We start from the raw sequence: 26764 nt of genomic DNA, 5'->3' as shown, positions 1-26764 counted from the left end.
TCTTAGGTGATCTTTTAAAATCTGTTTTCAGATCAGTTGTTTTGATATATTAGATTTTCTTCTGCTTTTTCAATCTTTTGCTTTTAATATTTCTTTTTCTATTGAGCCATTATATTCTGTATGGCCCATTCTAATTTTCAGAGCATGTAGTTTTTGGATGAGGATTCCTACTATCCATTCTAAGGTATTAATTCTCCTTGTCTTTCTTTCCTTTCTGGCTATTCTATTCAAATAATCTCATAAAACTTGTGATTCTTTTGTTCTCTGAGGCTTTACTTGGAATTGTAAATTCACCATCTTTATATTTTATTTCTTTGGTTTCTATCAAACCAAGACATTTCCTAGTGGTGTTCATATTTTTTTCTTGATATGTTTAATCTAATCTCCTTAGCCTTACTTAGGATCTAGATTGATGAGTCTGTGCTTGGATTGGATTCTGTTAACTGAATGGTAGGACAGGGTCTGCTTTGTGGTTCTTACCACAGGCTTTTGAGACTCTCCCTCCACTTTTAAGCTCCCTGAAATCCTTCCCTGCTGCTGCTGGGCTCAGGGCTACACAGGTCAAGTTAGGGATTTGCTACAGGCTCCAGATACACCTCGGGCTAGCCTTTGCATATGACCTTTTTCTTGCCAGTGCAGGCAAAACCCGGAACTCCCAAAGATGACTCTTCTCACTGTGTTCTTGCTGCAATGACTTTGAAGACGCAGATTGATCTCTGCTTGGATCTTCCCCCCACCCCCACCCCCAAGCACTTAGGCTCATGACATCCATTGCGTTTTGTTTGCCAACTACCCAGGCTTGTCTATCTCAAGATCTTCTTAGGATTCTAGAGATCTTTGGGGGATTCCTGGACAGAGGAGTCATGTGATTTTTCTCATTTCTTTATAGATGGGTGTATTTCTGAAGCCTATTGGGGAATTTTTGTATAGGAATCTGGGCCATTTTATTTGCTCTAATGCTTTTTGATTGATATAACCTCAGAGTCTCAGTTGCCTCATCTATAAGGTAGTAAGGATGATGATGGGTAGTAAGGATGATGATGACCCTTAGTTCACTGGGTTGTTGTGAAGATCAAATGAGGTAAATGTAGGTTAAATGCTTTGCAAAACTTATTAGTTTCTCCCAGGTTTATGTTATTTTTAGACTGAGACCTCCAAAATCTATATCTAGCTAACTCCAGGCTCCTCTGAACTTGAGTCTATACTTGCAACTGTTCACTGGATATCACCACCTAGATTTTCTGCAACCCTTTAAACTCAACCTGAGCAACATTAATTCATCTTCTCCCCAAAATTTTGTCCCCTTGCAACTTACCCGTCTAATTATATGTTTAATGCTGACTGCATTAATAGAGGGAGTTTTTGATACTATTAAAATCACAAATCTCCTATACTTAGGTCCTTGTCTCCATTTAAAATTTAAAATTCTTGAAAGTAGGGATTGTTTCTTCATTACAATACTTGAAACAAAGTAGGCGCTTAATGTTTGAGTAATAAATTCTTGAGTATTGGTTTCCACAGCCTCTTTGGGTAGACTTTAGCTCTCTCTTTTTGTAGACTGAGAATCTGAACCTCTTCTTGCTCTCCTTCCTAAGGGCCTATGAAGTTCCTAAGATTTAGAGAATCCCCATTATAAATGGGATTCAATTAATGGTGAGTCTCAAAGGGTTTTATGTGGTACAGTGGAAAGATTGTTGTAGTTAGCATTGAGAGGGCTCAAATTCAATTTTGTCTCTGCTATTTATTACCTGTGTCCTTGTCACTTACCTGTTTCGATCTTGTTCAATTTGTCATGATGTATTTGGGTTTGTTTTTGTTTTTGTTTTTGTTTTTGGCAAAGACACGGGAACAGTTTGCCATTTTCCTCCCCAGCTCATTTTACAGATGAGGAAACAGAGGTAAATGAGTTGAGTTACTTGGCTAGGGTCATCCAGCTAGGAGTGTCTGAGGCCAGATTTGAACTCAAGAAGAGGCAGCTTCCTGACCCTGGGCCTGGCAGCTATCCACTGTACAACCTAACTTCCCCGAATGTCCTTAAACAAGCTATTTGAAGTTGCTAGAGTTGGTAGCAAGTAATAAATGGGAGATTGTCTAGATGGTTTCTTTTAAGCAGCACATTTATCTTTAAGGAATCATGGTTAGGTTTGTGGAATGAGGTGTGAGAAAAATTCATTTCTTTAACTCTTTTGGAGCAGTGTAGCAACTCCAATGAGGAAATAACTTCTTTCCCCTTAAAAAAAATGTCGATAATTCTGAAGAAAACAAGTTTCTATGATTGATAGCAAGCAGAATATAAACCTACATGAGGCATTTTACCTTTTACTTTCATTCTTTGGTCATATGCATCTAAGAGCAATATTACAGAGCGGACAGAAACCAGTGCTGAAGATTCAAACGATTTATTCTCTTAGCTGAGCACACTACCCTTAACTCTTTCAGACTCAGTCTACATATTGGCATATTTGTATCACTGGCACACTTGGGATTACATGATAAAAGATCAGAAAGATTCACAGGAAAGCACTACCTTGAGCGAGCTATGGGTTGAGCAGGGAGAAAGGGTCATTTGAAATTGTTCAAATAGGAAGATAAGATTAGACTGACTGGGAAATTGCAAATTATGAAGTGTATATAAAATTCCCACCATCTAAAAATGGACTTCCAATTATGCCTTTCAATAAGTTAAAACACATTTTCAGGATTCTATCTCTTCTCCTCTCTCCTATGCTAGTATCTAGAAGAGTGATCCCAGAAGCCACAGGGCTTTTATTGTTTGGCTCTGTCCAACAATGCATCATCCAGAGAGAGCTCAAGACTCAATAGAATATAAACACTGGCATCTTGATTGTCATTTCCCCAAACTGGTTCTCAGGTTCATCATTTGAAGAAGAGCAGTTTTAGCTAGACATTTTTTTGTTCTATAAGTTCTTTATTCTCTTAACACCATAAATATAACCACACTCTACAACTATTTAAAAAAAAAAACTTTTATAGAATTGTTCTTAAAATAAAGGTAAGAAAAAGTGTAGGGACTGAGATTATTTTGCTACAAGAAAAGATCAAAGGAAGCCCTTATGTGAAGGGTTCTTATGGGAGATGGGTGATCATCCCACTGGAGCAGAATTTTAGAAATGAGCACCAAAAAGGACTTAAGTAGGGACTTTATTACCTGTCTTTGGTAAGGATTACATCTGAATTATACTGTAAAGTAGTGAAATCGTATAATCCAGTCTACATATGGTTGTTCCATTTTCTGGGAATTTAATAGGGGATAGTCTCTGCCTTGAGTAATTGAATTTAACAGGAGACAGGATTGCGGACTAAGTAATTTAGATACAGTACTAGGAAAAACTTGTATTAAAATTCCATTTCAGACTCTGTGATTGAGTATATCATGTAAGATTTTCTATCTCAGTTCCTTATATGTATAAGTGGGAGATTTGAACTACATGGCCTCAGATTTATAATCTATGATCTTATGATTTCCCTCAATACCTCTCAGCTTGGGATTGAGAAACTTGTTATTTTGGACATAAGAAAATATTACAGGATTACAGAATTCTGGACTGTCTGAGGTAGGAAAGAAGATCATCTAGTCCAAGGCCTGGAGAAGAATTTCTGTTGTACTCTCTCACACAGATCTACTCTTTGTTGAAAGACTTATAGTAAAGGGGAACCCATTATCCATGACAGCAACCCATTCCTCTTTTGAACATCTGATTAAAATTTTCCTTACATAAAGCAAAAAAAAGGTCTTCCATTATTCCTTGTTTTGTGTGCTGAAGCCAGGCAAAGCAAGACCCCCTTAGGACATTTTCCCAATACCTAAATACTGCTCCTTCCCATATTTTCCTTTCTTCTGGCTAAATGTCTCCAGTTCCTCCAACCTACCTTCATGCTTCGCGGTTTTCAGTCCTCTTACTATTCTCTTTAGGATTTTCTCCAGGTGTCCATGTTCTTTCCAAAATATGGTGCCCAGAATTTAATATAGACTTGGTAGAATCTGATTAAACAAAGCCTAGCAGGCTATGTGTATCTGTTAATACAATCTAGGATCTTCGTAGCTTTTTCATTTGCCTTTTCACATGTGAATGATCGTCAAGCTAACTTCCCTTGAACATGAACAGTTATGTAGTCAGTTTTTTTTTGTATCACAGTGCAGGAACTTGTATTTATCACTGTTAAATTTAATTTCATTAGAATTAGTAGCTCAATGGTCTGGCCTATCTAGAATATAAAGTAAAGATAAAAGCACAAGACTACAACATGTGAAGTACTTCTTGGCTGATGTTTTGGCAAATACTTTAGAACTAAAGGACTCAAAAAAAGTGAAATATTGTGCATTCTGAAGGCCCTGTCACATTTTAGGATGTTATATAAGAATCAATTACTGTCCTCTAAAGAGGTAGCAAACTAGTGGGTACTGGGCTGTAAAACTCCTCTCTGTGACCTGAATTAGTTTAAAATGTAATTAAGAAATGCTTAACAAAATTAAAAAAAAATACAGGAAAAAATAAGTGATGTTAGTGTTTTTTTAAAAAATAATATATGAACTGCAGGGATCCATATTCTATTTGCTAGTATTGCTCTAAAGCGAATTAACACACTTTTCAAATATTGCTGGTTCAAAAAATTTCCATTTAGCCCTCCAAAATTTATACAGCCCCTAGATAATATCTAATACAAGATCTTTTTTATCCATTCCTCCCAATTTTTTTTCTGTATTAGGTGGTGTGCACTACTTTGCCTGACATCTTTATAGACAAAATGTGGACTTGAAAAGAAGTCAGTCCGTTGTATTTAGCTTAAAAAGCTAAATCTTGAAAAGCATTCCATGGTACAGCTATTGATATCTCAGTTGTTATCAAAATCTAGTGGCTCTGGATTGATGTTTTTTGTGAGTACCCTCGACAGATATGGAGTGTTTTGGGAAACCAACACATTAGGAATAGAAAAGAGAAATGGAAAAATAATTTTTAAAAGAAGAGTATTGATTCCTATTCAATTTTTGGTTTATTAAAGATATGGATACGTGGGCCAGGGTTTTTTATTTTTCCATGGCTGATCTAAAGGAGTAAGCACACATTTTATATTTTCTTTGGAAAGACATTTTCAGCTTTTTGTTTTGTTCTTGTTTTGTTTCGTTTTGTTTTTGACAAAACTACTTCTAGGATGTATGATTCATTGATGAATTATGTTATAGCAGCAAAGTTGACAATTCCTAGAACTTTTAAGTACCATAAGTTTCCAATCACAGATAAGTTAAATGAGACAACTTAAATCTTTGAACACACACCTTGGTACTCAGAAAGTAATCTTTGGGACATACACAATAAAAATCCTGGTATATAATGGCACTGAAAAAAATATTTCTTTACAGATAATGAAGCTGGTATAAATCCAGTTGAGCATATCAGTAATCAGGTGTCTCACCCCAAAGGACTTACATCACGAAGATGAAGTGAGAAAGTTAGGGGGAAAATTCTCTTCATTAGAAGATTCCATCTCAAGTGCTCTTCTAGGGGAATACCCAACCTGCAGAGCCACAGAAGCAGCCTCCATCCCAACTTCTTGCTTAATCCTACTCCTTTTCAATGGAGTATCTCTCCCACTGGGCCCAGTACAAGTGAGTAGATTTTCCCCTAGCTTTCAGTCTTACAACTTCATCAAATTTGTACTTTTAGTGAACAGACACAGTTATAGACCCTTGACTGCAACCAACTGCACAGTCCAGGATAGGGCATATTATTACATTATCACACTAAGTTCATGTTTCTCTTCTACTTGTTCCATCTTATCTTCTGTCTCTGGGTCTGCATGGTGGATTTCAATGCCGTAAATATAGATGAAACCTCCTATGGCTCCACCAAGGAAAGGCCCTACTACTGGGATCCACCAGAAGTGACTTCCAGCTCTGAAATGCAAACAAGAAATTCACATTGCTATTTGCATTTAGTTTGGATGACTCACCTCTACAATGTATTTTTCCTTTTTTCATTTACCTAGAGTTTGAGGAAGTACATACTGGATGAGTGCAGTGGCTATGACTTAAAGGAAATAGTGAGGTAGGGATTTCCCAGGCTTTCAGGACCCTGCTGAGTTTGACTTCCAAAAAAACTAACCCACATGATTATTGGAATAAATAGCAAAAAAATCCCAATAGGACCTGTGAGAGCTAAGAACACACCTATATTAAGGCTGAGGAGCCACATTCTTGATCCTGAAACAGCACAAGGTAGGAGAGAAACTGGAAAAATGGGAAGATTCCTGAGTATATTTACATCAAATTAGAAAGATGTGAAATGCAAGTTTTTTGAAGGATTGAGCTGCTATTAAAATTTTTCTCATTCTATTTGGCCTGCTGCAGTTAACTTCAATCTATCTAATAATTATCTGTTGGATTAACTTGGGTATGCAGATCAAGTTAATGGGTAAAAAATTGTAAAGTACTTATTTCATGCATATAAAATACAAATATTATTAAGCACTCAATATGTACAAAATATATAGTAAACCATTGTTTACCTTCGAGGTCACACCCTTTCTGATAGAATTTGCCTCAGGCGTATCACTCACACCATTTCTCCTAAGTGTTTAAAAATTAATTTGGTACCACATTAAGTGTGGATTCCACACTAAGGCAGGTGAATTTGACAATGATTTCTTATGAAATTCTCTGGAGAGCCGGTAGTTTTATCTGGCCAAAGCCATGAAGTTAGATAAAGTTATTTCTTAAGCACTTACTATATGTTAGATACTGTATTAAGCATAAAGTATATAAATATAACAACAATAATAAAGAAAGATGGATCCTGCTCTCAAGAAGCTTACTTTCTAATGGGGGAAGGCAACATATAAAAGGGGACTGAAAAGAAAAGAAGAATAAGATGGGTAAGATTTTTGTATTGGAATCAGGATAAATTAGATTCTAGTACCCAATGAAAATATGTCTACTATTATAACATAATCTAGATAATTAGTAGATAATAAACTTTAGTTACAGTGTAGTCTGTTTTTATCTCAAAATACCCAGCATTAATCTTCATGTCTTATATACAGTATGTTTAATGCTTATTGAATTGATTATACATCAATCAACAACTGTTGTTGCTATTGACAGCAACAAAAATTAATAATGTAGTTATTAATGGCAAATATGAATTTGTGGAGTTAAAAAAAAACTCCTTTGTGTTGTGAACCGAGTGACCCCCTACCTACCTTGCTTTCCCCTAGTCTTGGCTTTGTAAATTATCTAATCTCTCTTGGCCTCTGTTTTCCATTAGGGATTGGACTAGATTAAGATTCTATCTAATTTTATTATCATTAAATTCTAGATTTAGATTTTTCTGGAAGGGATCCTGATATTGGATGCAGTAGCCACCAGATGTCACTATTATTGCACAATAAAGTTAACATGCTTTTCCTCCAAATCTGCCCGGCTCTCTAAGGCAAGTGGAGGTCTCATTGTTCCATCTGTCCCTTTTAGACTCAAAGCCTATGGCTTAGTCTGGGACTGAGGAAATAAAGGTACAGCCTGGATTCAAATCCTGCCTCTGGTATACTATGTGACTTAGGGCAAATCACTTAAATTCTCAGTACACTGGGTAAGTAAAGCTATAAGCAGCAGAACAGTCCCTAAGCTACATTATCAGGAAGTTTCATGCACAATGCCAAATAACCCAAATCAAACTAAAAAACCCACCATGTCCTTTCAGTGTGATGATATAGTGGGTAATTCCTCCTGACTGCTCTCCCCCTTCACGTTCCCTTATCCCCACTCAAGGGAGATATCATGGGGGACATCAGTCCTTTGACTATTCCACCTCTGGACACTTACGTGAAGACTTCAAACCCCCAGCCTGCCAGGGCTGTGAAGAGCCTGGGACTCAGATCTCTAGCTGGGTTCATGGCACAGCCAGTGTTCATTCCCAAAGAGCAAGAAAGAACCAGGATCAGTAGGCCAATGACGACGGGTTCTAGGCCCTTGGGGACCCTCCAGTTTTTTTCATCAAAAATGGCAAAGACAACCAAGAGAAGGAATGAGGAAGACACCACCTGGAGAGGGAAAAGAATGCATCAGTGAGCTAAAGCTGAGCCCTTCCAGTGGGTCTCAAGGCTAAGAAATGGGAACTACTGCAAGAAGAAATTTGAATGCTGTAGCCTTACAGAGCAGAGGCTTCATTTGGCCAAGACTGGGAATTTTCGTTTCAAAATACTCCCCAAAGGCAGAGATGTATCTTCAAAGACTGCTCTTCCTAATCCCCAAACTAGAGTATCTCAAGGGATCGATTGCCTCTTGCAATCATTTAATAATCACTGAATCCCTGTTACTGTGCTTTCTGAAGGAGAAGAAAGTAATTCAATGTGATCTTTTCTGGACATTTTCTGGAACTTTGGATGAATTTCACTAAAGGGACTAAAAACAGTTAAGTAGGATTGTACTTAATTTGATCAAAAAGTCAGGAAAATATCCTGGATGCCAAGCCCTCTGGGTGGTCTTTGGGATCATGAATCAATAAAATTGTGAATGATTTCAGGAGAGGAAAAAAATTGAGGCTGTAAGTCAAAGAGGCAACTCCTTGGATGAATTAGTTGATCAACAAACTCTTAAGTTTACCTTTTTTTGTGACAGGCACTGGTAATCAATTCAATCTGATCTTGCCCCAGTTCTAGGCAGTAGGGATGTTATAATAAATTAAATGGCTGCTGGCCTCAAAGAACTTACATTCTATTAGGAGAATAGGGGCTGCAGCTTGTCTTGCTTTTTTGGGGGTAAAATGCAAGGTATACATGAGATCACTATGCAAAAATTCTCTGGATTAGTCTTGCTATTGCCTTCCACACTTCTTGTTATTGAGAAAGACCAAAGAATGGACAATTCTGAGGACAATCACAACACAAGAAAGGACCATGTTGTGGTCTTCATTGTTCAGCAAATCCCCCAATAATTTTCTATTGAGATAAGCCTGAACCACATGGAGGGATTCAAAAATTGAGGGATTCTCCACATTTTCATGATATCACAATGGCTCTGGTAAATAGAGGGGTGGCTTTTGTTTACATCCTAAGAAAGAAAAATCAAATCTTTGCCAGGAGAAGTTCACCCTGGTGAAAGTAAATAAATAGTCCTTATCTTCTACCTTAGATAGAAACAGATCAAGTAGATCTCCTGTTTAAAGTGAAAATCCTTATAATTTATAAAGAAGCAACCATTCCCCCTCTGATCCCTTTCCTTCCCCACACTTGTCATGTGAAGAAAGAGGGGAGTGGAATCTACTGGCAAACAGAACCATTCACCAAGGATCACGATATCTTTAACTTTCCTCAGTATCTGTATATGTTCCTATTGAAACCCCTAAAGCCCTTAATGACTACAACCTTTCTTTATAATGCTAGAAGCAAAACAATTTTTATACAGAAAACTGCTAGTTTTCTAGTACCATAAACTCAGGTACTTCTGGCTAAAGATGATAAAGTTTTCTACTGAATGTTCCAACCCTACCAATAATTTTATCTCCTATTATGTACCCTCAGCTTCTCTTTCTTCTTATGACATCCCTCCTTCCTGCTAATGGGTCTTTATTTATGAATGTGTTAAATCATTGCTACTCTAATCACCTTGAAGCATCCTTCCTCCTTAGATCACAACTTAAATTCATGCCATAGCTTAGCAAACATCGACAAGCTCAGTGTCTTGTTTCTAATGAGTTTTGAGGAGAAGACATCTAGCAACTTTATTGGAAAATGTCTTATTCCTGCATAAATAGAGCCATCAATTCATTTATACCTTTAAACAGGTATAAAATACAATAAGAATTACTGAAGGATAATTTTCTTGAGTAGGAGGATCATGGGAGATCAGAACAGAACTTACAGAATCTCTTTCTCTGAAGATCTTTAAAGTAGGGCAATCACTGAATTTTCTTGGATGGACAAGTCTAGAGCCTAGAGGAAGGATTAAAAAAAAAAGCTTCCATTGCTTCCACCTAATAGCTTGGGGCTTCATCATGTGCCTGTGACCTCAGGAAATGTAACTATACCTTCACATCTCTTCATAATATGTCTTTTGACCCATTTTTTCTTAATTTTCACATGTATTTTTAAGTTTGGTGATTTTTTTTTAATTAACAAATTTATTTATTTATTTATTTTTTTTGCTTTTACTTCCCTCTTTAACATGGGGCGGGGGGGGGGAGGGGGGAAGAAATAATACACTTGCAACAAATGTGCATAGTCAGGCAAGCCAAATTTACGCATTATACATATCCAAAAATATTTTCTTCATTCTTCACCCTGAATTCTTCAAATATGGTGATTTCTATGAACTATAAACTATAAACCACTAAGAAATGGCAAAATCTAGCTTTGGAGCTATCTTAGCTATTAGTTGGTTCCAGATACTGCTGTCAGTCTAAGTCACATTCCTGTCTATGGTTTTTTCCTTGACTACAGAGAAACCAACGATTTCTTCCTGATTCCATTAGTTTCTTTTATCTTATATCCCAGACCTTTTTTCCTTTGGCAACTGGGGGTCTCTTTGGAGCTTGGCTTTTTGACTATTTAACTGATCCCATGATCCTTTTATCAGTATCAGTTACTTATTATTTATCATTATTAATAAGTTACAGTTATATATCTCTTTAAGGTTTGCAAAGTAGTTTATGTTCTCTCATTTGAATTTTTTCTCTATGTATCATGAATTTTCTCTATAGGTATTCTAGAGATAAGAAAGGGAATAATTCTCTTTAGGAAAAAAAATTCTGACAATGCTCCTTAGGCTATAGTAAAAATGTAATATTATCCCTCAAGATGTCAGTGTAAGTCTTTACATTGCTAGAAAATGACCAGTAGTATAGTAGAATAGTGGCTTTTTTGGTCAATTGCCTATATCAGGGGTAGAGTATGTCCAGTCCATGGGCTATATAAGATCCATGAAATCATTTGGTCTGGCTCTATAAATACAGGCCACAGTTCTTTAAAATGGTAATTTTGTATGGCTCATGAATGATGTTATAACTATCCAAACAGACCTTGGCAGAAAAAAGACTCCCACTCTTGGCCTATATAGTCAAGATGTTGACAACCAATTTAAAGTAACAATATAATGGACATATTTAATTAATTTCTTATTTTTATTTTCAGTTCCAAATTCTCTCCCATTCTCTATCCTTTATCACATTAATAATAAAGAAAAGAAATACAATAAATTGTGAAACACATCTGTGTGTATGTGTGTGTGTGTGTGTGTGTGTGTGTGTGTGTTTACTTACTTGATCTGCAAATTCATTTGCCACAGTCAAGTATTTAACTGGATATGTTGCAAAAATCTGTGCTGTTGCATTTTCTCCTGTGACAAGCAGTTTTCCTTCAGCAAAGCACCTAATTGCATCTATAAAAAAACAAAGTCCTCCTTTATTAGTATTCTTTTGAGAAGCATCATAAAAGGGGGAAAAAGCAAGACAATAATTTTGGATAATGATGATGATCATCAAAAATGTCAAATCTCAGGGTGGTTCTGGAGCTCACCAGGGACATGTACAAAATTTTGGTTAGCGCCAGGATGGATCACCAAAAGCCCACATATATTTCAACTGGACCACTCTGTCATTTACAGTCTAAAGGGATGTTGGAACCAATCCACTTTTCCTCTGGAATTTCAGAATTGTCTTGTGAGCAAGATAAGACTCCATGGATCTCTCTCTGACCCAAACCAAAACTTCATGGAGATTCCAGGGTTGCCCACAGAATCCGGGGTTTCAAAATGAATATAAAATAGGAAATGCCTGACATAAGAGTTTAGGATACAAAAATTTTAGGGAGGGAAAGGACAGATTTTTAAGCCCAATCCGGAGTACTTCATTGTATAGAAAAGAGAGCACCAAAATCAGAATTTACATCCTAGTTTTTTTTTTTTTTTTACATGATCTTAAGCAAGTCAGTTCTCTCTTTTGTAGAAAGAAGCATGGTACATAGAAAGTGAATTGGAATTGGAAAACTTATGATTGAATCTTGCCTCTGTCCATTTACTAGCTATTTTTTAACTTCTTTGGGCTCAAATTTCCTATAAAAATGAGGAGTTAGATTGGATAATCTCTAAAAACTCTTCCAACCAACCTTAGACATTTAATCCTAAAATGAAGGGATTGGACTAGTTAAGCATTAGAATTCTTTTACCTCTAAATCCTACCACTGTCCATTAGGGGTGTGTTCCCACTGACTCAGAAAAGATGACTGTTAAATTTTCAAGATGAATATTCACAACTGGGAAATTTAGTAAAGCCATAAATCAGGGCTTGATTTGTTGTTTCATTGATTAACTATACTAGGGATCAATAAACTTTGGCCTGAAGGCCAAATCTGGCTGACTAATTGTCTTTGTATCACCCACAGTTTAAAATATTCTCTTTTTGGCCCCTGTGTTGTTGTTTAGAGGGACACCCCTGTATTTCAGATTTGAGAAAATGATGTAAAACAGATTAAATTTTAAAACAAGTCTTATGTTTTGTTACACAAGAGAGTTGGTTGTTAAAAGTTTACCAGCACATCTTTGTACCTCAGATGTAACCAATTTGGAGAGCTCTGTGAACCAATATTATGCAGCTAGTTAGTGACAGACCAGAAGTCATGTCTTCTCTGATTTCAAATTCTATGTTTTAAGTTTTCCTCTCCTCCCCTCACTCCTATTCTACCACATTCTCTTATCACAGAGGGAGAAAAGGACCAGATTGGACCAGATTAGAAGAATGTTTTGGGATCTAATTTCATTAATTCAAAATGTTAATGCTTGAAGGTACTTTCAAAGTTATCTTCTATAAGCCTCCTTTCAGAGATATGAAAATTGAAACCTAGAAATATTCCATAATTTACTTAACACAGTGAATTAGTGAGAGTTCCAATTAGAATCCCAAGTTATATTGACCTTTAATTCTGTGTTCTAACAAAACTAACAGTTTTGTGGAAAGAACTGAGGACCTATGCCAGAGAAGTGATAGCTTTCATTCCACCTTTGTTATACAGCACTTTCTCTTTCTTCTAAGGCTTCTTTTCAAAAGCCATTCAAATTACCCTGTTCCATTGGCCCCCCTACCCCTCCCCAACTAAATGGGAGAAATCAATAGAAATAGAAATTCCTGAAAAGTGTTATTACTCTGATGACATACTTCTCTTCTGTTGGATGTCAGATTATTTTTTACATGGAAATTACTTTCATTATTATTATTCTCTATCTTTAACACAACATTTAGTTCTTTTAGGGACTTAATTTGACCTTAATTATTTTGACTTGTGTTGGTAGTATTCCATTCTTCTTGGGCATTACTCTCTTCAGAGAAGTTTTCCCTTATTACTATATCTGGTGAGTTCTCCCACTATTTTCTTCTTGTCCTCATTATAATCTTCAAAATAACTTTTAACTAAAATTTAATCCCATTCCTTTATCCTCCCAATCCAAGTGGCCAACTCACCATAGTATATTCCAAAGAGGGTTGCAGCCCCTATAAAAGCCCCCAGGAACTGAGCCCCTATATAGAAAGGGAACTTGTACCATTTCATCCGTCCGTAGAGACACATAGCAAAGGTCACTGCTGGGTTAATGTGACCACCTGAATGGAATATCAAATGATGGAAAATGAATCATGACAGGATCAGAATGGAGAGAAAACAATTATCTAATCTCATTAGAAGTAAAAATAGTGACAAATTTTAAACTCCCCCACCCTAATTCTCAAAAAATATAATCTGTTAGGTCTAGTCTATAGAAGAAAAACCTCAAAGAGAATAAATGTCACTTTTATTTATTTTTGAAATGCATTTATTTATTTAAAACTTAAATGCAAAACAAGAAAAAACAAAATAGAAAGAGGCAGAAGAAAAAACATTGTCATGTATATAATAGAACATAAGAGAAGATTCAAAATATATAACAATAAATTTCTATTTTAAGAAAGCATATATAATAATAGAAGACACTGTATTCATAATTGTCCATCTTTTCTTTGCTTCCTTGTAGGTTTTCATTTTCTTATGTTCTGTGCTGTGTACTTTTTACTTTATTCTTTTTCCCCTTTTCCTCCTCCCCACCTCCACCTTCAAGTGATCTGTAGTTAAGCACAGATACCTTTATATACACACACATACACATATACATACATAAATGTACCTACATGCAAAAATGCATACATATACACATACATTTAAAATAACATGTTTGACATATAATGTAGATTTTTTTCTTGATTGAATCTTTGTTTGACTTTGATATCAGTGATCACTACCCCTATTTTTCTAATAAATTCCACTCCTGATCATTATTATTGTTTGTGTATACCTTGTTTCCTATCTCTGCTAACTCTTCTACCTGTTAACTTGTCTTGCTCTCCCCCCCAAAACACATACACACAATAGATTTCTCCCCCTTTATCCAGTTCCCATTAATCTAGATACTTTATCATACTTGCTTTAATCTATTTATCTTACCTTATTCTCTTCTCTTCTCTTCATTATTTCTTTATAGATTTTGGAGGGTGCTATACCCTTCTTGATATATGTATGTATGTGTATATATACACATACACATATATACATATATACACACATACATATATATCCATATATATGTGTGTGATAATTATTATTTTTACCTTTTCCAAGATGGTTCTGCTTTTCAGATTCATGTAGTAAATATCACTTTTAAATCATCAGATATTATCACAATGACGGGGGTTAGGGGAGACAGACAGTGTATGTATTAGATTGAACCCAAAATTCAGCAACTTCCCCATTTTCATTACAAGGATAGTAAAAGTAACCTTGAGATTGTGAACAGAGGACACTTCCAGTGAATTATTCCTGAAAAAATGCTGTCATGTAGTTCAGGACAGTGAAATTCAATTTGTTTCTTGTAGCATATGAGAAATGTGTTCTCCATTCTACCCAAACATATTTCCTTTATGTTAAAAAGAAAATCATTAAGACTTTCTTGTAACTTTGGGCTAGATAGAGATTTCTCCATGTCTTTTGTGTTTCTTTCTGGTTAAGACCTTAGGCATGGTTTTTACTCTGTGGAGTGTATCATTCACTTTCCCAGAGGTCTTTGCATCTGTACAGTCAGTAACTGGCTTCATTCCTCTTTTGATTTTGCTGTTATCACAAGAATTCTCATTTTTACTGTACAGAAAGATAGCAAAAATCATCTTTGAGCTTATGGCACTCGTGTCTCTAATGAACACATTTTACCCTAGAGAACAAAACCCATATTTAGAAGAGATTTTAGTTTGTGTAATGTGGTTTAAGTACATATTCAGAATATAGGTGAAAAAGAAAAAGGAGAAAATAAATTTAAAGAATACAGGAAGACAAAAAAGTGGGGAATTGTATGCCAAAAAGAGTCACTGGCAAGTATCTGATTAGGTATGTTATAACTGCAGACACAGTTGAAAATAGGAGGAAACTAGATTTGAAATAATTTACTATATATGGAGATCTCACAACCAGAACTAAAACTTAAATGATGGACAAATAAAAGGAAGTATAACTTTAAACAGGGAGTTTAAAGCAAATGGCTTCTCCCAAGAGTCAGAAACATTAAATAAACGGAAGAAAATTTAGATAAACTCATTAGTAATTAATTCATAATGGGCCATTTGGAAAGCTAAGGTTATTTTGAGTTATATCAGGTTTCTTGAAGATGACATCTAACTTACCTTCTAATACCTAGACACTGTAATTCTAAGATTTAGAGAGAGACCTTTGAGATTTTCTAACCCAACCCCTTCATTTAACAGATGAAGAAACTAGGATAATGACATTGTATTCATAGTTATACATGTAGGGAGTGGCAAAGCCATGATTCAAAACCAGTTCTTCAGAGCCCAAATCCAGGTCTTTTCCCATTACCAAACTGAGGCTATGCAACAGAGAGGGAAAATCTGTTGGATTCGGAGTCAGAGGTCCTGGATTCAACTTCCAGCTCTTCTACTTAGTGCCTCTGTAATGTTGGGTAAGTTATATAACTCCTCGACAAATTAGTTCCCTATCTATAAAATGATAGAAGATGTACTCAAAAGTTCCCTTCCAATTCAGAATCTATGTTCTTATGACTTTATGTATCTCTCTATTGGTATAACCTTCAGATATTGACTTTTGACATTTTTGGACCATGGGCCTGACCTAGTATTACTTCTCTTTTGTTATGTTATTAATCTCACATCTGGTCCTTGGAAATGCTTCTAATTGGTAAATTGGCTGCACAGTAGTTAACAGTTAAAGGGGTGTTTCCAGTTACTTTGGATAAAAGATACCACCCCAGAAAACATTACATACATCCTGCTCTTCTACAAAAATACTAATCCAAGTTACCTTTGTTTTTCCCTGCCAAGGATTTGGAAATCATATGTGTGTCCTATTTACACATTGACTGGAATTACATTATTATTTTGTGTATCCAAGTACTTAGAAGATCCTAGAACAGAAAAACAGGTAATGAAAATCTCCTTGTCTTTCTCTTCGTAGGATTATTACCTCCAACCTCAACTTCATGCTATATTTCATGTTTTGTTTTATTTTGTTTTTCTATTTCTGGACATGTTTAGCAATCAAGAAAAGAAGGATTATAGAGAGGCCAAAAAAATGTTGCTTATCTCCATTTGAATTGCTGCCATCTTTCCTTTCCCAGAAGGTCTGGGAAAAGAGCCAAGAGAACCAAGGGTCAAAGGACTTGGGCATTGTGGTGATGGTCATCCTTTCCTCCTAAGCCAAGACTAGAGAACAGGGAAAGTTGCCACCTCAGGACAATGATTTCTCCTTTATTTCTGAACTAGATTGGGCACTGGGGAGCAGAATTGCCTTGGAGAGTTGGTCATTTACATTTGGACTACCAGAAGAAATAACAAGTGAATTCCTGAATAGTGCTATGTTCTGCCTCCTTGGCAATACCACAATAGTTCAAGTTCTAAGATTTCATATCTATCCAAAGTAGTAATTAAATCTATATTATTCTTAATCACAGGTTCTAAAATCTTGTAAATATAATTGAATTCCATTTATAGTGAGGAAAGTGTCTTACATGAAGTAATAGTAGTGCCAGGAGATGGAAGAGGGGTTCAGAAAAAGAAATGGAAACTCTCAAGATAAGATTTTTCATTCTTATTGCTTTCTTTTGCCCTGCTCAACAGAAACTCTAGAGAACAGTAGCTAACATTCATATTTGACTTTAATATTTGCAAAACAATTTTCATATGTTATTTCATTTGACTCTCACAATCACCCTGTGAAGTAGGTGCTGCTACTATCTTCATTTTATTCATAAGGAACCTGAAGCTGATAGAAATTAAGGAATTTGTTCATTCATGGGCATATAGCTAGTAGGTGACTAAGGCAGGATTCAATCTCAGATCATTCTGACTTCAAGTCCAACACTTAATCTGTGTCACCACTCAGTTGCCTTGGTTGTCCCTCATTACTATTGTTAATAAGAGGCAAGTGGCCAGAAGGGTACCAAGAATTGTCCACAATTCAAAAAGCTCTCCAAAATAGCCACCAACTGGCATTCATATATGTTTTTAAAATTGTATCTTTTAAATTGCAAATATCCTGTGCCAGAGTTAATCCTTTTGGTCACTTTTTGCCAAATTTCTTTAATCATATTTCCTAAATATATGAGAATTATAGAAAATAATTTTGCTAAAGATGGGATAGAGGTGGGAAACAGACATGAAAAAGGTCTCATGGGGAAGAAGAGGGAATTTTTATGTGTTTGTTTAAAATATAAATGCAAAATAATTTTAAATAGAAAAAGAAAAAGATGAAACAAAAAACAATTTTTTTTTCATGTTCCCAGCAGAACATCAGGGAGGATTCAAAATGTATAACAATAAATTTCTATCTGAAGAATATATATATGATAATAGAAGATATTGCATTCAGAATTGTTCATCTTTACTTTCTTAGATTTTCTTTTGTTCTCTGCTGTATATTTTTAAATTTTGTTGTTTTTTTCACTTTTCTTCCTTTTCACCTCCCCCATGCAGCTATAGTTAAGCACAGATATATTTATGTATACATACATATATATATATATATACACACACACACATATGTATACATATATATACACATACACACAGCTATATACAAAATACACACATACACAATTTTATGTACGCATAGATCCAAATTATATTAATATGGCTGACATATAATAAATAATTCTCTTTTGATTGAATCTTTTTAAAAAATTTGACTTTGCCTGAGATCAGTGATTAGAGGTAGGTAATTTTGGAGTAGGAGCTCCTTCCAGGAAGATTAAAAAATAAAAAAATCAGAAGGGGAATACCAAATGGCTAGTAGGGAAAGAAAAAATCAGGCCATGGAAGATGGAGAAAGTAAGATAAGAAGGAACCAGTTCCTCTTATTTTGCAATTTTGCCTAGAATCTTGATGGGCACTGTTAATTATCCATTAAATCATTACCATCTTGCTGTGCCTAAGGCCTTTGAATCATATTTGAAGCAAGGTAACATGTGAGTTAAAATACTGGTCACACTCTATAGAAGATATTCTTTGAATCAGTGTAACTCAAACCCAGAAAATTTACTGTGGACTCCTAGAGTAACAGGATTAAAGAATGCCAAGAATCCGAGAGATTTAGTTGCATGCCTAGTGAATTTCTTTACTAGCTTGCCCAGATCCAAGAGGCCCTCAGGGAGTTATAATCATTCCTCTTCGGCATCCATACAGCAAAAATCATTGCTAGGAAAGACTGCTTCATTAATGGTGATCCTTTGTGACAAGTGAATCTTATCTTAAACCGCTGTTACATTGGGGAGAGTTTATTCAACACCAGCCCATAGCCATAGGAAATAATACAGCTCAGAAAGAGAATCTAAGTTAGATGAACTTTCCTGCATAGCTTTCTTTCAAGGTATACCATCCTTTTTTTGAACTCTAACAGTGAGAGAAAATAGGGCCTTCTTCCTTTAAAAAGATGAAGAGTGAGAAGAAGTTTAGAATATCAGGGACCTCTAGTAGGTGCTGAAACAGCTCCATGTTTTCAGGACTTGGGAGTATAGGCTGATTGGGTATAAATGCCATTTTAGTTCAGATTGGCAATCTGGAAGTACATCAAGAATCTAAATCAGTCAAAACGTTTTTATTAAATGCTAACTATGTACTAGGCTCTAGATGTCCTGGGAAGCCTCTGAAAGACTAGATTAAGTTCAAATCCACTCTGACAGGCTGAAATTCAATTTAACAATTATTAAACACCTATTATGTGCAATGTACTATACTTGATCGTGAGGGAACAAAGATGAAACAATATATAATCATAGTCCTTAAGAAATATACTATCCTGTTGGGAGATATAATAATTATTCATTCGTGGCAGACAATGGACAGGATATCCAATATAGCACAAAAGGGAGTACTATCTGTTACAGTTAGGAAAAGGCTCTAAATGACAGATGAAAGTATTTACATTTTGTTCATTAAGCAGGAAGAATAATAGAATAGGATAATCATCCCCATATTTATTGCTTCCCCCTGATCCTGACCCTTTGTGAGCTGAGTGGGTTCCTTAAATGGTTAAAGTCTTCATAGTTTGAAGGAATAGGAGACAGTATCTATGTAGATAAAGATCTAGAAGGAAAGGAAAACAGAACTTATTAAGTATCTACTATGTGCCAGGCAAAAGGCTAAGTGCTTTACAATTACTATCTCACTTGATTAGCACAACTCTGAGATAGATGCTGTTATTCTTCCCACTTTACAGTTGAGGAAACTGAAGCATAAGACATAAAGTGACTTGCCCAGTGTCACAAGTTAAGTGTCTGAGGCTAGATTTGAAGTTGGATCTTTTTGACTTTAGACCCCATATTCTATCAGGTGCTACCTAACTGCCATTAGACTGAGAAGTTTCATTCAATTAAGTCAAAGTTGGTAGCTAAAATACCATTGTCTTTCAATTTTGAGCCTGGTTAACTGGAAAAGTTCTGTCACTATCAATAGACATAGGAACATTTAAAGGAAAGGACATGTTTTGGATGATGGTGATAATAATCAGTTCCGTTTTGGATACATTAAGTTAGCAGTATGTCACCATATAGTTTTGCATTAGATGTTAGTTGAATCTCAAGCAAGTAGTTGAGGCATAAATTTTGTAGCAGTTTGTACAGAGGCGATAGATAATTGAAATTATATTGGAATGGATAAGGTTGCCAAGTGGAAGAATGTAGTGAAAAAAGAAGAGAACTAGAGTGTTAGAGAATGCCCACATAGGAGTAAGAGGAGGAGAAAGAACAGAAAAGGAGGGTCCAAAGAGATAAAGAGATGAACCGAACCAGGTGATTTCATGGATTTCAAGAGAGGAGAGAATGTCAAGTAAACAAGTGTTCAATAGTGTCAAAACCTACTAAGAAATAATGAATTAAATGAGGACATAAAAAAGAATTTGAGGGTAAAGAGATGAAAGTTGGTGACTTTGGAAACATTGGATTTGGTAGACTGGGAAGGGAGAAAACCAGATTTCAAGAGGTTGAGAAGTGACTGAATTGTGGGGGAAATGATGGCAATCAGTGGAGTTTGGTAGTGAAGAAAGGATAGAAAAACTAGGGGGGGAAAGAAAGAAAAATAGGAAGAGAGTTTTAAAGAATAGGAAGATCAAAGAAAATTTACAGAAATTTTTTTTGATGAAGTCTGAATATGATTACAAGTTGAAAGGAAGAAGCAAATAAAGAAGAAACCAATAAAGAGTTTGAGGGGAAAAAAAGGGAGTGGAAATATTTAACAGAACAAAGCACCAGAGGGAATGAGAGTGAATAAGGATTAAGAGCACACTTGGAGCATTGGTCTTGATAAGGAGGAAGTCAACGTGATCCTTGGGAAACACAAGGGAAGGAAAAGGCAAGTTTTATGTGTACAGATTAGAGGCTGCAGTTCATTTGGATAGATAGAATCTTTTTTGTAAAGTAGGAGATTAGGTCATTTCATGAGAAAGCACAGGGAAGGTGGAAGGTAGATTTGGGGATTTGAGTTAAAGAGGTTTGGAATAGTTACTAATAGATTTAATAAGTCAATAAAAAATCAATAAAAGAATTATCCAGATGAAGTTAAAAAAGTCCAAATTTCTGATTAGTGATGGGCTTTGTGAAAAAATACTCACTGTCCCAGAGGAGGGAACAGAGAAGGTAGATGATTAGAAAAAGAAGAGATCAAGATATCCAACAGATCTCTGGCTCTCTTGCATCTTCCCCTTTCTATTAAGTTAAGCAGAATATTAAGGTAAAATTCATAATTATTCCTTATATCTGAACATCATCTGGTTGTTTTGGACCTCCCCGGATAGTTCTTAATTGAACCATTATCATCTTATTCTAGATATATTTTCCCTTCCAGGGAAAAAGACTTGAACCAGTATGAAGAAAGCTTCAAAAGTATATGAAGGCCCTGACATTTGTATATAGTAAACTGGATTCACTAAGCTAAATTTATGACTTTTAAATTTTTTGTCAGCTAAGCAGTACAATAAATACAGTACCGAAAGAGCTGACTTCAAATAAAGTCTTAGATACTAACTGTGTAACTCTAGGCAAGTCATTTAATCCATGTATCTCCATTTCCTGTTCTATAAAATGGGAACAGTAATAGCAGCTGGATAGTGCAGTGGATAGAATACCAGACCTGGAGGCAGAAAGACTCATCTTCCTGAGTTCAAATCTGGCCTCAGGTACTTACTAGCTGTGTGATTCTGGGCAAATCACTTAACCCCATTTGCTTCAGCCCCTGATTTGTTAAATAAATTGGAGAAGAAAATGTTAAGAGAACCCTAAAGAGGTTCACAAAGAGCTGGACTTGACTGAAATGCCTGCATTTCAGGATTATTGTGAATGATGATCAAAGGAGGTATTTATGAAGCACTTAGCACAGTCCCTGGCACATGGACTTTAAAAATGTTATGCTAAAACATCTTTGTTCTCAATGGTAGTTCATGGGGACTAGAACACAATAGAGAACGGAGATGAAGGAAAGTGCTACTTACCAGAGACTCCTCCTGATACATAAACAGCCATTGCAACAGCCACTGCAAAGCCAACATTTATGGTTACAATTCCACCTGCGACCCCTCGACTAAGGACAGCTTGGGCTACAGAACCACATCCAAGAACCTGGAGAGGAAAAGAAAAAAAAAGCAGATAAACTAGATTGATTATGTCAGAGTAAAAGGCAAGGGAAGTATACATTAAAATATATTTGTAATAGCATTTTTGTAGTAATAATATGCCTGAAACAAAGTGAGGTACCAATTGATTGGGGAATAGGTAAAGAAGTTTTGATAAGTGAATGTAATGGACTACTATTATGCTATAAGAAATGAAGTATAGGAAAAAAGTTAGGAAGACTTGTATGAATTGATACAAATTAAGGTAGGCAGAACCAGGAAAATAGTATATATGATAACTGTAACAGTGTAAGACAATAAAAACTGAACAAAGTATAGTTACAATAACCAACTTGGCTACAAAAAAGGAGAAGATAATGCACCTCTCTCCTTTCTTTGCAGAAATGGGAGACTCTAGATATGGGATATTGCATATACCGTGGGACATGGTTGATATGTTGCTTAGTTTTACTAAATGCTTTTTTATGACTTTTTAATTCTTTATTAAAAGAAATGACTAGGTAAAAGAATAGAGGAGAATATAGTGGAAAACAAAGAGAAAGAACTGACAAATAGATATATAGAATGGTTTTTACATATATACATTTGTTTAGATATACACTTGTGTCTAATGTTAGCCACCTTGGGGGGATGAGTGGAAAGGGAAGAAAAAAGGGGGACAAAGAAAGGTGCATGATAACTTTATTATATACTTTAAAAAGAATAGCAAATTATACATAATAGATTTGCAGTTTCAGGTACAACCATCTTTTTTCCTATTCTATTCTGGAAATACTTGTTTTATTTCTGAAATTCAGAATAAAATAAAATTTTTAAAAAAGAAAATGAAGGTAATGCAAAAAGAAAACCGGTGACTAACTTTTTTAAAGGACTGCCCTTCTGGTACTCAAATTGTTGTTCATTGGTTTCAGTCACATCCAACTCTTTATGACCCCTTTTGGGGTTTTCTTGGCAAAAATAGTGGAGTGGTTTGCCATTTCTTTCTCCAGCTCATTTTATAGAGGAGAAAACTGAGGCAAGCAGGGTTAAGTGACTTGTCTGGGATCACACAACTAGAAAGCATCTAGACCAGATTTGAATTCAAGAAGATGAGTCTTCCTAGCTGTAGATATGGCAGTCTATTCACTGTGACCCCTACTTGTCCATACTTACAAAATAAATCAGTTCAGACTGGTTCTGAATTCATACACTGCTGAGTTTTGGGAATCCAAAAAAAGACAGAAATTTCCTGTCCTTTCCTTCAAGGAGAATACAGTCTATAGGGGAGACAACAGGCAAACACTAAACATATAAGGTAAATTGGAAGTAATCCAGAAGTCAGTCTTTCAGGAAAACAACTATTACATAGAGATACCAATACAGTTGTATAAAGAAAGGCACAGAAAATTATCCATGTGCATCTTTAACTGGTAGAGAATGACAAGTTATTGTCCAGCAAATGTTATCAGGAAGAAATGAACATGATGTCAGCAGACAAATGTGGATGATAGAAGAGAAGCAACTGAATAAGGAAGAATGGGGAGAGTCCACATGGACACCTTGGCTTGAGAGAACTAATTAAAAGCTGGAGTATAATGTAAGAGAATGTGAGTCAATCTGTCCTGGCAGATCAGGAAAATGAAGGAGTATGAAGACAACCTAGTTTAGGGATTTAAAAAGAGGTGGAGTTCTGTCTGTCCCAAGACTTCCTCCTAATTGACAAAGAGCCAAAGTATTTATTTTGATAAAGTGTGATTTACTTTTTACAGAGTGACTTCTCCTAGAAGTATCTTTCATTCTGAGTTAGTGACATTTCCTAATTTAAAGGATTATAGGGTGTAGAGCCATTCTCCCTACAACATCGCTCATTTTTTTTCCTTTTTATTTTAACTTAAATCTTTGGTTTTTACCAGTGTAGAACTCCCAGAACCATTTTCTATAACCCTGGAGATCTGTACCCTGTGGTGTTAAGAGAGTTGCCCGCAGACACTGAGATGGTAACAAACTTGTCCAGGGATACATAGCTAGTATATATGTTAGAAAGATTGAACCTGGGTTAAAGCCAGAAACAGAGACTATTGTTAGAACTTGAGAAATTCAGTAATGATTCTCCTTTCCTGTTCCTTAGCATGACCTTATCACATCTCTGACACGAAAGAAAGTTGCAGCAAGGCAAATGTAAAGAAATTTTGACTTTCTATATTTCCAATCGTCACTATATATAATAACTCCAAATGTTCATAGGGATTATTTGTGTCTTAACTGTGGCAACACATTCTGAGCTTGTATTGGTCTGATCAGTCACAGTTGGACACACTATAAATTAATTTTCACATAGTGATGTCATTTTGGTCCTCTTTGAGTATGAAGGATAATAGTCAACCAACCAACCAACCAACTTACTTTGCATCAAATTATATCCTTTTGTTTTGTAGTTTTTCCTTTGTATGTATTTTGTGTCCCCCCAATAAAGCTCTGCACACAACAACTCAATAGATACCTATCTATTCATTGAATGTTTAACATAATAATCAGTGTGCGATAACATCAAATTGATGATGAATATTTTGGAGCACAGAATCAAGATCGAAAATGACTTAGAAAGATTGAAAAAATAGAAACTTCCAAAACATCCATTAAAGAAGAAGGAAATTGAGAATATTTAATCACAGAAAAACAAGATTAAAGAGAACAGCTTAGACTTACAGAATCTAAGATCTGAATTGAGATATTATGTAGTTTTTCTCATTGCCACAGTATGACTGCAACAATCTGAATAAAATGAATCCCAAAATGAAGTCAATATTGAGTAATTGTTCTAGCCAGTCTGTTCCAGAGAAGACTGTGTTACTCCTTTTAGTAAAGAAATGGGGCACTATGTTACATGTACTATCAGTCTGGGTTACTTAGTTTTATTCACTGTTTTATTTTTCATTTGTTACCAAAGAAAACTCATTTTTAAGAAGAAGAGAGTCAGAGTGGAGAATATCCAAAAATGAATGCAAGATAAAAACCAAAGACATCAACAAAACTAAGAAAAGTATCTGTAAAGAGCTCATGGCCATAAATCATCCTCCATTTCTTTCAAAGTCCAACACAAATAAATAAGTTTAATTTGTAGTGTGAGAGATAAAATTAAAAGAATTTTCTGACAGTGGTGATTGCTAAATAAGTCAGTAAGGTATAGCTTTCTTTAAATACCTTAGATTTATTATATTTGGAACAGGGAGGAAACTTAGGAACCATTTAGTCCATCTCCTTCATTTGATAACCAAATTTGATAATCAAAGGGGTTAACTGACTTGCCAAAGGTCACACCACAGATCTAGGCATCAAATTCAAGTCCTTAGATTTCAAACAAATCTTGTGCTCTGTACCTTCCTGTTTTTCTCTCTGAGGATCTTTAAACATTAGGAGAAGTTTAGACAGATAGATAGATAGATAGATAGATGTGGGTATGTACAAATAAATAGATATAGTTATTTATATCTATATCTATATATTGGTTTGGGGTATTGTCTTTGGAGAGGCATACAGTTTAGTCTTCATAATCACATGGCTAGCTTAAAATTTAGACATAAATTTAACTGCCTTCTCTCTAAAGAACTGAAAACAAAATTGCACTTTTCAGGTGGACTCCTGGATCAATTTCTGGAGGATTGGCTTTTATTTTTTTAGAATCCTTAGCTATTGCAATAACTCAAAACTAAAACTATGCTTTTGGTCAAATCTAGCTCAGTCCTCAGTACATAAGTTCTAAACTCACTAGCAATTTGTCATTGTTTCCTTGAAAAAAGAGATACAAAGAGATGATTGGTCAGAGGAATGGGATAAAGAAGTAGGGCTGCATTATAATAAGAATTGCAGAATATGAAAGGTTCTCAGAGAGGACCTATGTCTTATTTTACCGATGAAGCAACTAAGACTCAATATAGTTAAATGACTTATCTAACATCATATAGATAGTAAATATCAGTTGGGATTTGAACCCATGTCCTTTGACTCCAAATACTATTGCTTCCAGTAAGAGACTATATATTCCCTTAAAGATAACCCTGATCTGGACAAACCAGTAATGGGTCATGAAATAATAATATACAAAAGATCTATGATATCATTAGTATAGACCTCCCATGGGGGAGCATTTTCTGGCTTTTATCGTTTCTAATGCATGAGCACTAGAGAGCTTTAAATCATTTTATTAGTCAAACAAGGTCTTTGCTCAGTCAAATTTCATTGTGATTAATGCTGCCCTCAGAAATTCTAGATGCTAAAATGTCTTTTATCCTTCACAGGGAAGGGCAAGCCACATGGGTAGCAGCTGAGAAGAAATAAGAAGAGAGTTAAATTCTGTCCTAATCAGACCTCACCACTGTGTAGGGTAGAATATTGCAGAATATTGAGATTTTTCCAAAGCCCTACTAAGGTGTAAATTTTTAATTGCAGCCCTGAAAATAATTGTGTTCCCCTAAAGTTAAAATTTGCTTATTTCTTTTCCTATCTGATTTTCTTCCTTTTTACCCATATGGATATCCATTCTATTAGGGAGGTAGACCTTGAATATGTTTGTGGATGGTGTTGAAACTGGTGGTTCAGCATGTGGTTCCCTTTC

At 35.4% G+C, this 26764-nt stretch overlaps 1 protein-coding gene across 2 annotated transcripts in view; it reads right to left on the bottom strand.

Annotated features, from left to right (window-relative positions):
* Positions 1-4990: 4990 nt before the first annotated feature.
* Positions 4991-26764, bottom strand: part of AQP9 (aquaporin 9) — a 57433-nt gene continuing 35659 nt past the window's right edge. For both annotated transcript variants that reach the window (XM_012543909.3, XM_003755723.4), the window contains exons 3-7: positions 22033-22159; positions 13464-13601; positions 11271-11389; positions 7838-8055; positions 4991-5914 (exon numbers count right to left, since the gene is read on the bottom strand). In XM_012543909.3, coding sequence (XP_012399363.1) covers positions 5749-5914; positions 7838-8055; positions 11271-11389; positions 13464-13601; positions 22033-22159 — 768 coding nt within the window. In that variant the 3' untranslated portion in view covers positions 4991-5748. The remainder of the gene's footprint in view (positions 5915-7837; positions 8056-11270; positions 11390-13463; positions 13602-22032; positions 22160-26764) is intronic.

This window comes from Sarcophilus harrisii, chromosome 2, assembly GCF_902635505.1.
Source record: "Sarcophilus harrisii chromosome 2, mSarHar1.11, whole genome shotgun sequence".
NCBI classification, from domain to species: domain Eukaryota; kingdom Metazoa; phylum Chordata; class Mammalia; order Dasyuromorphia; family Dasyuridae; genus Sarcophilus; species Sarcophilus harrisii.
The sequence above is the reverse complement of the archived record's forward strand: the minus strand, read 5'-3'. Positions and strand labels throughout refer to the sequence as shown.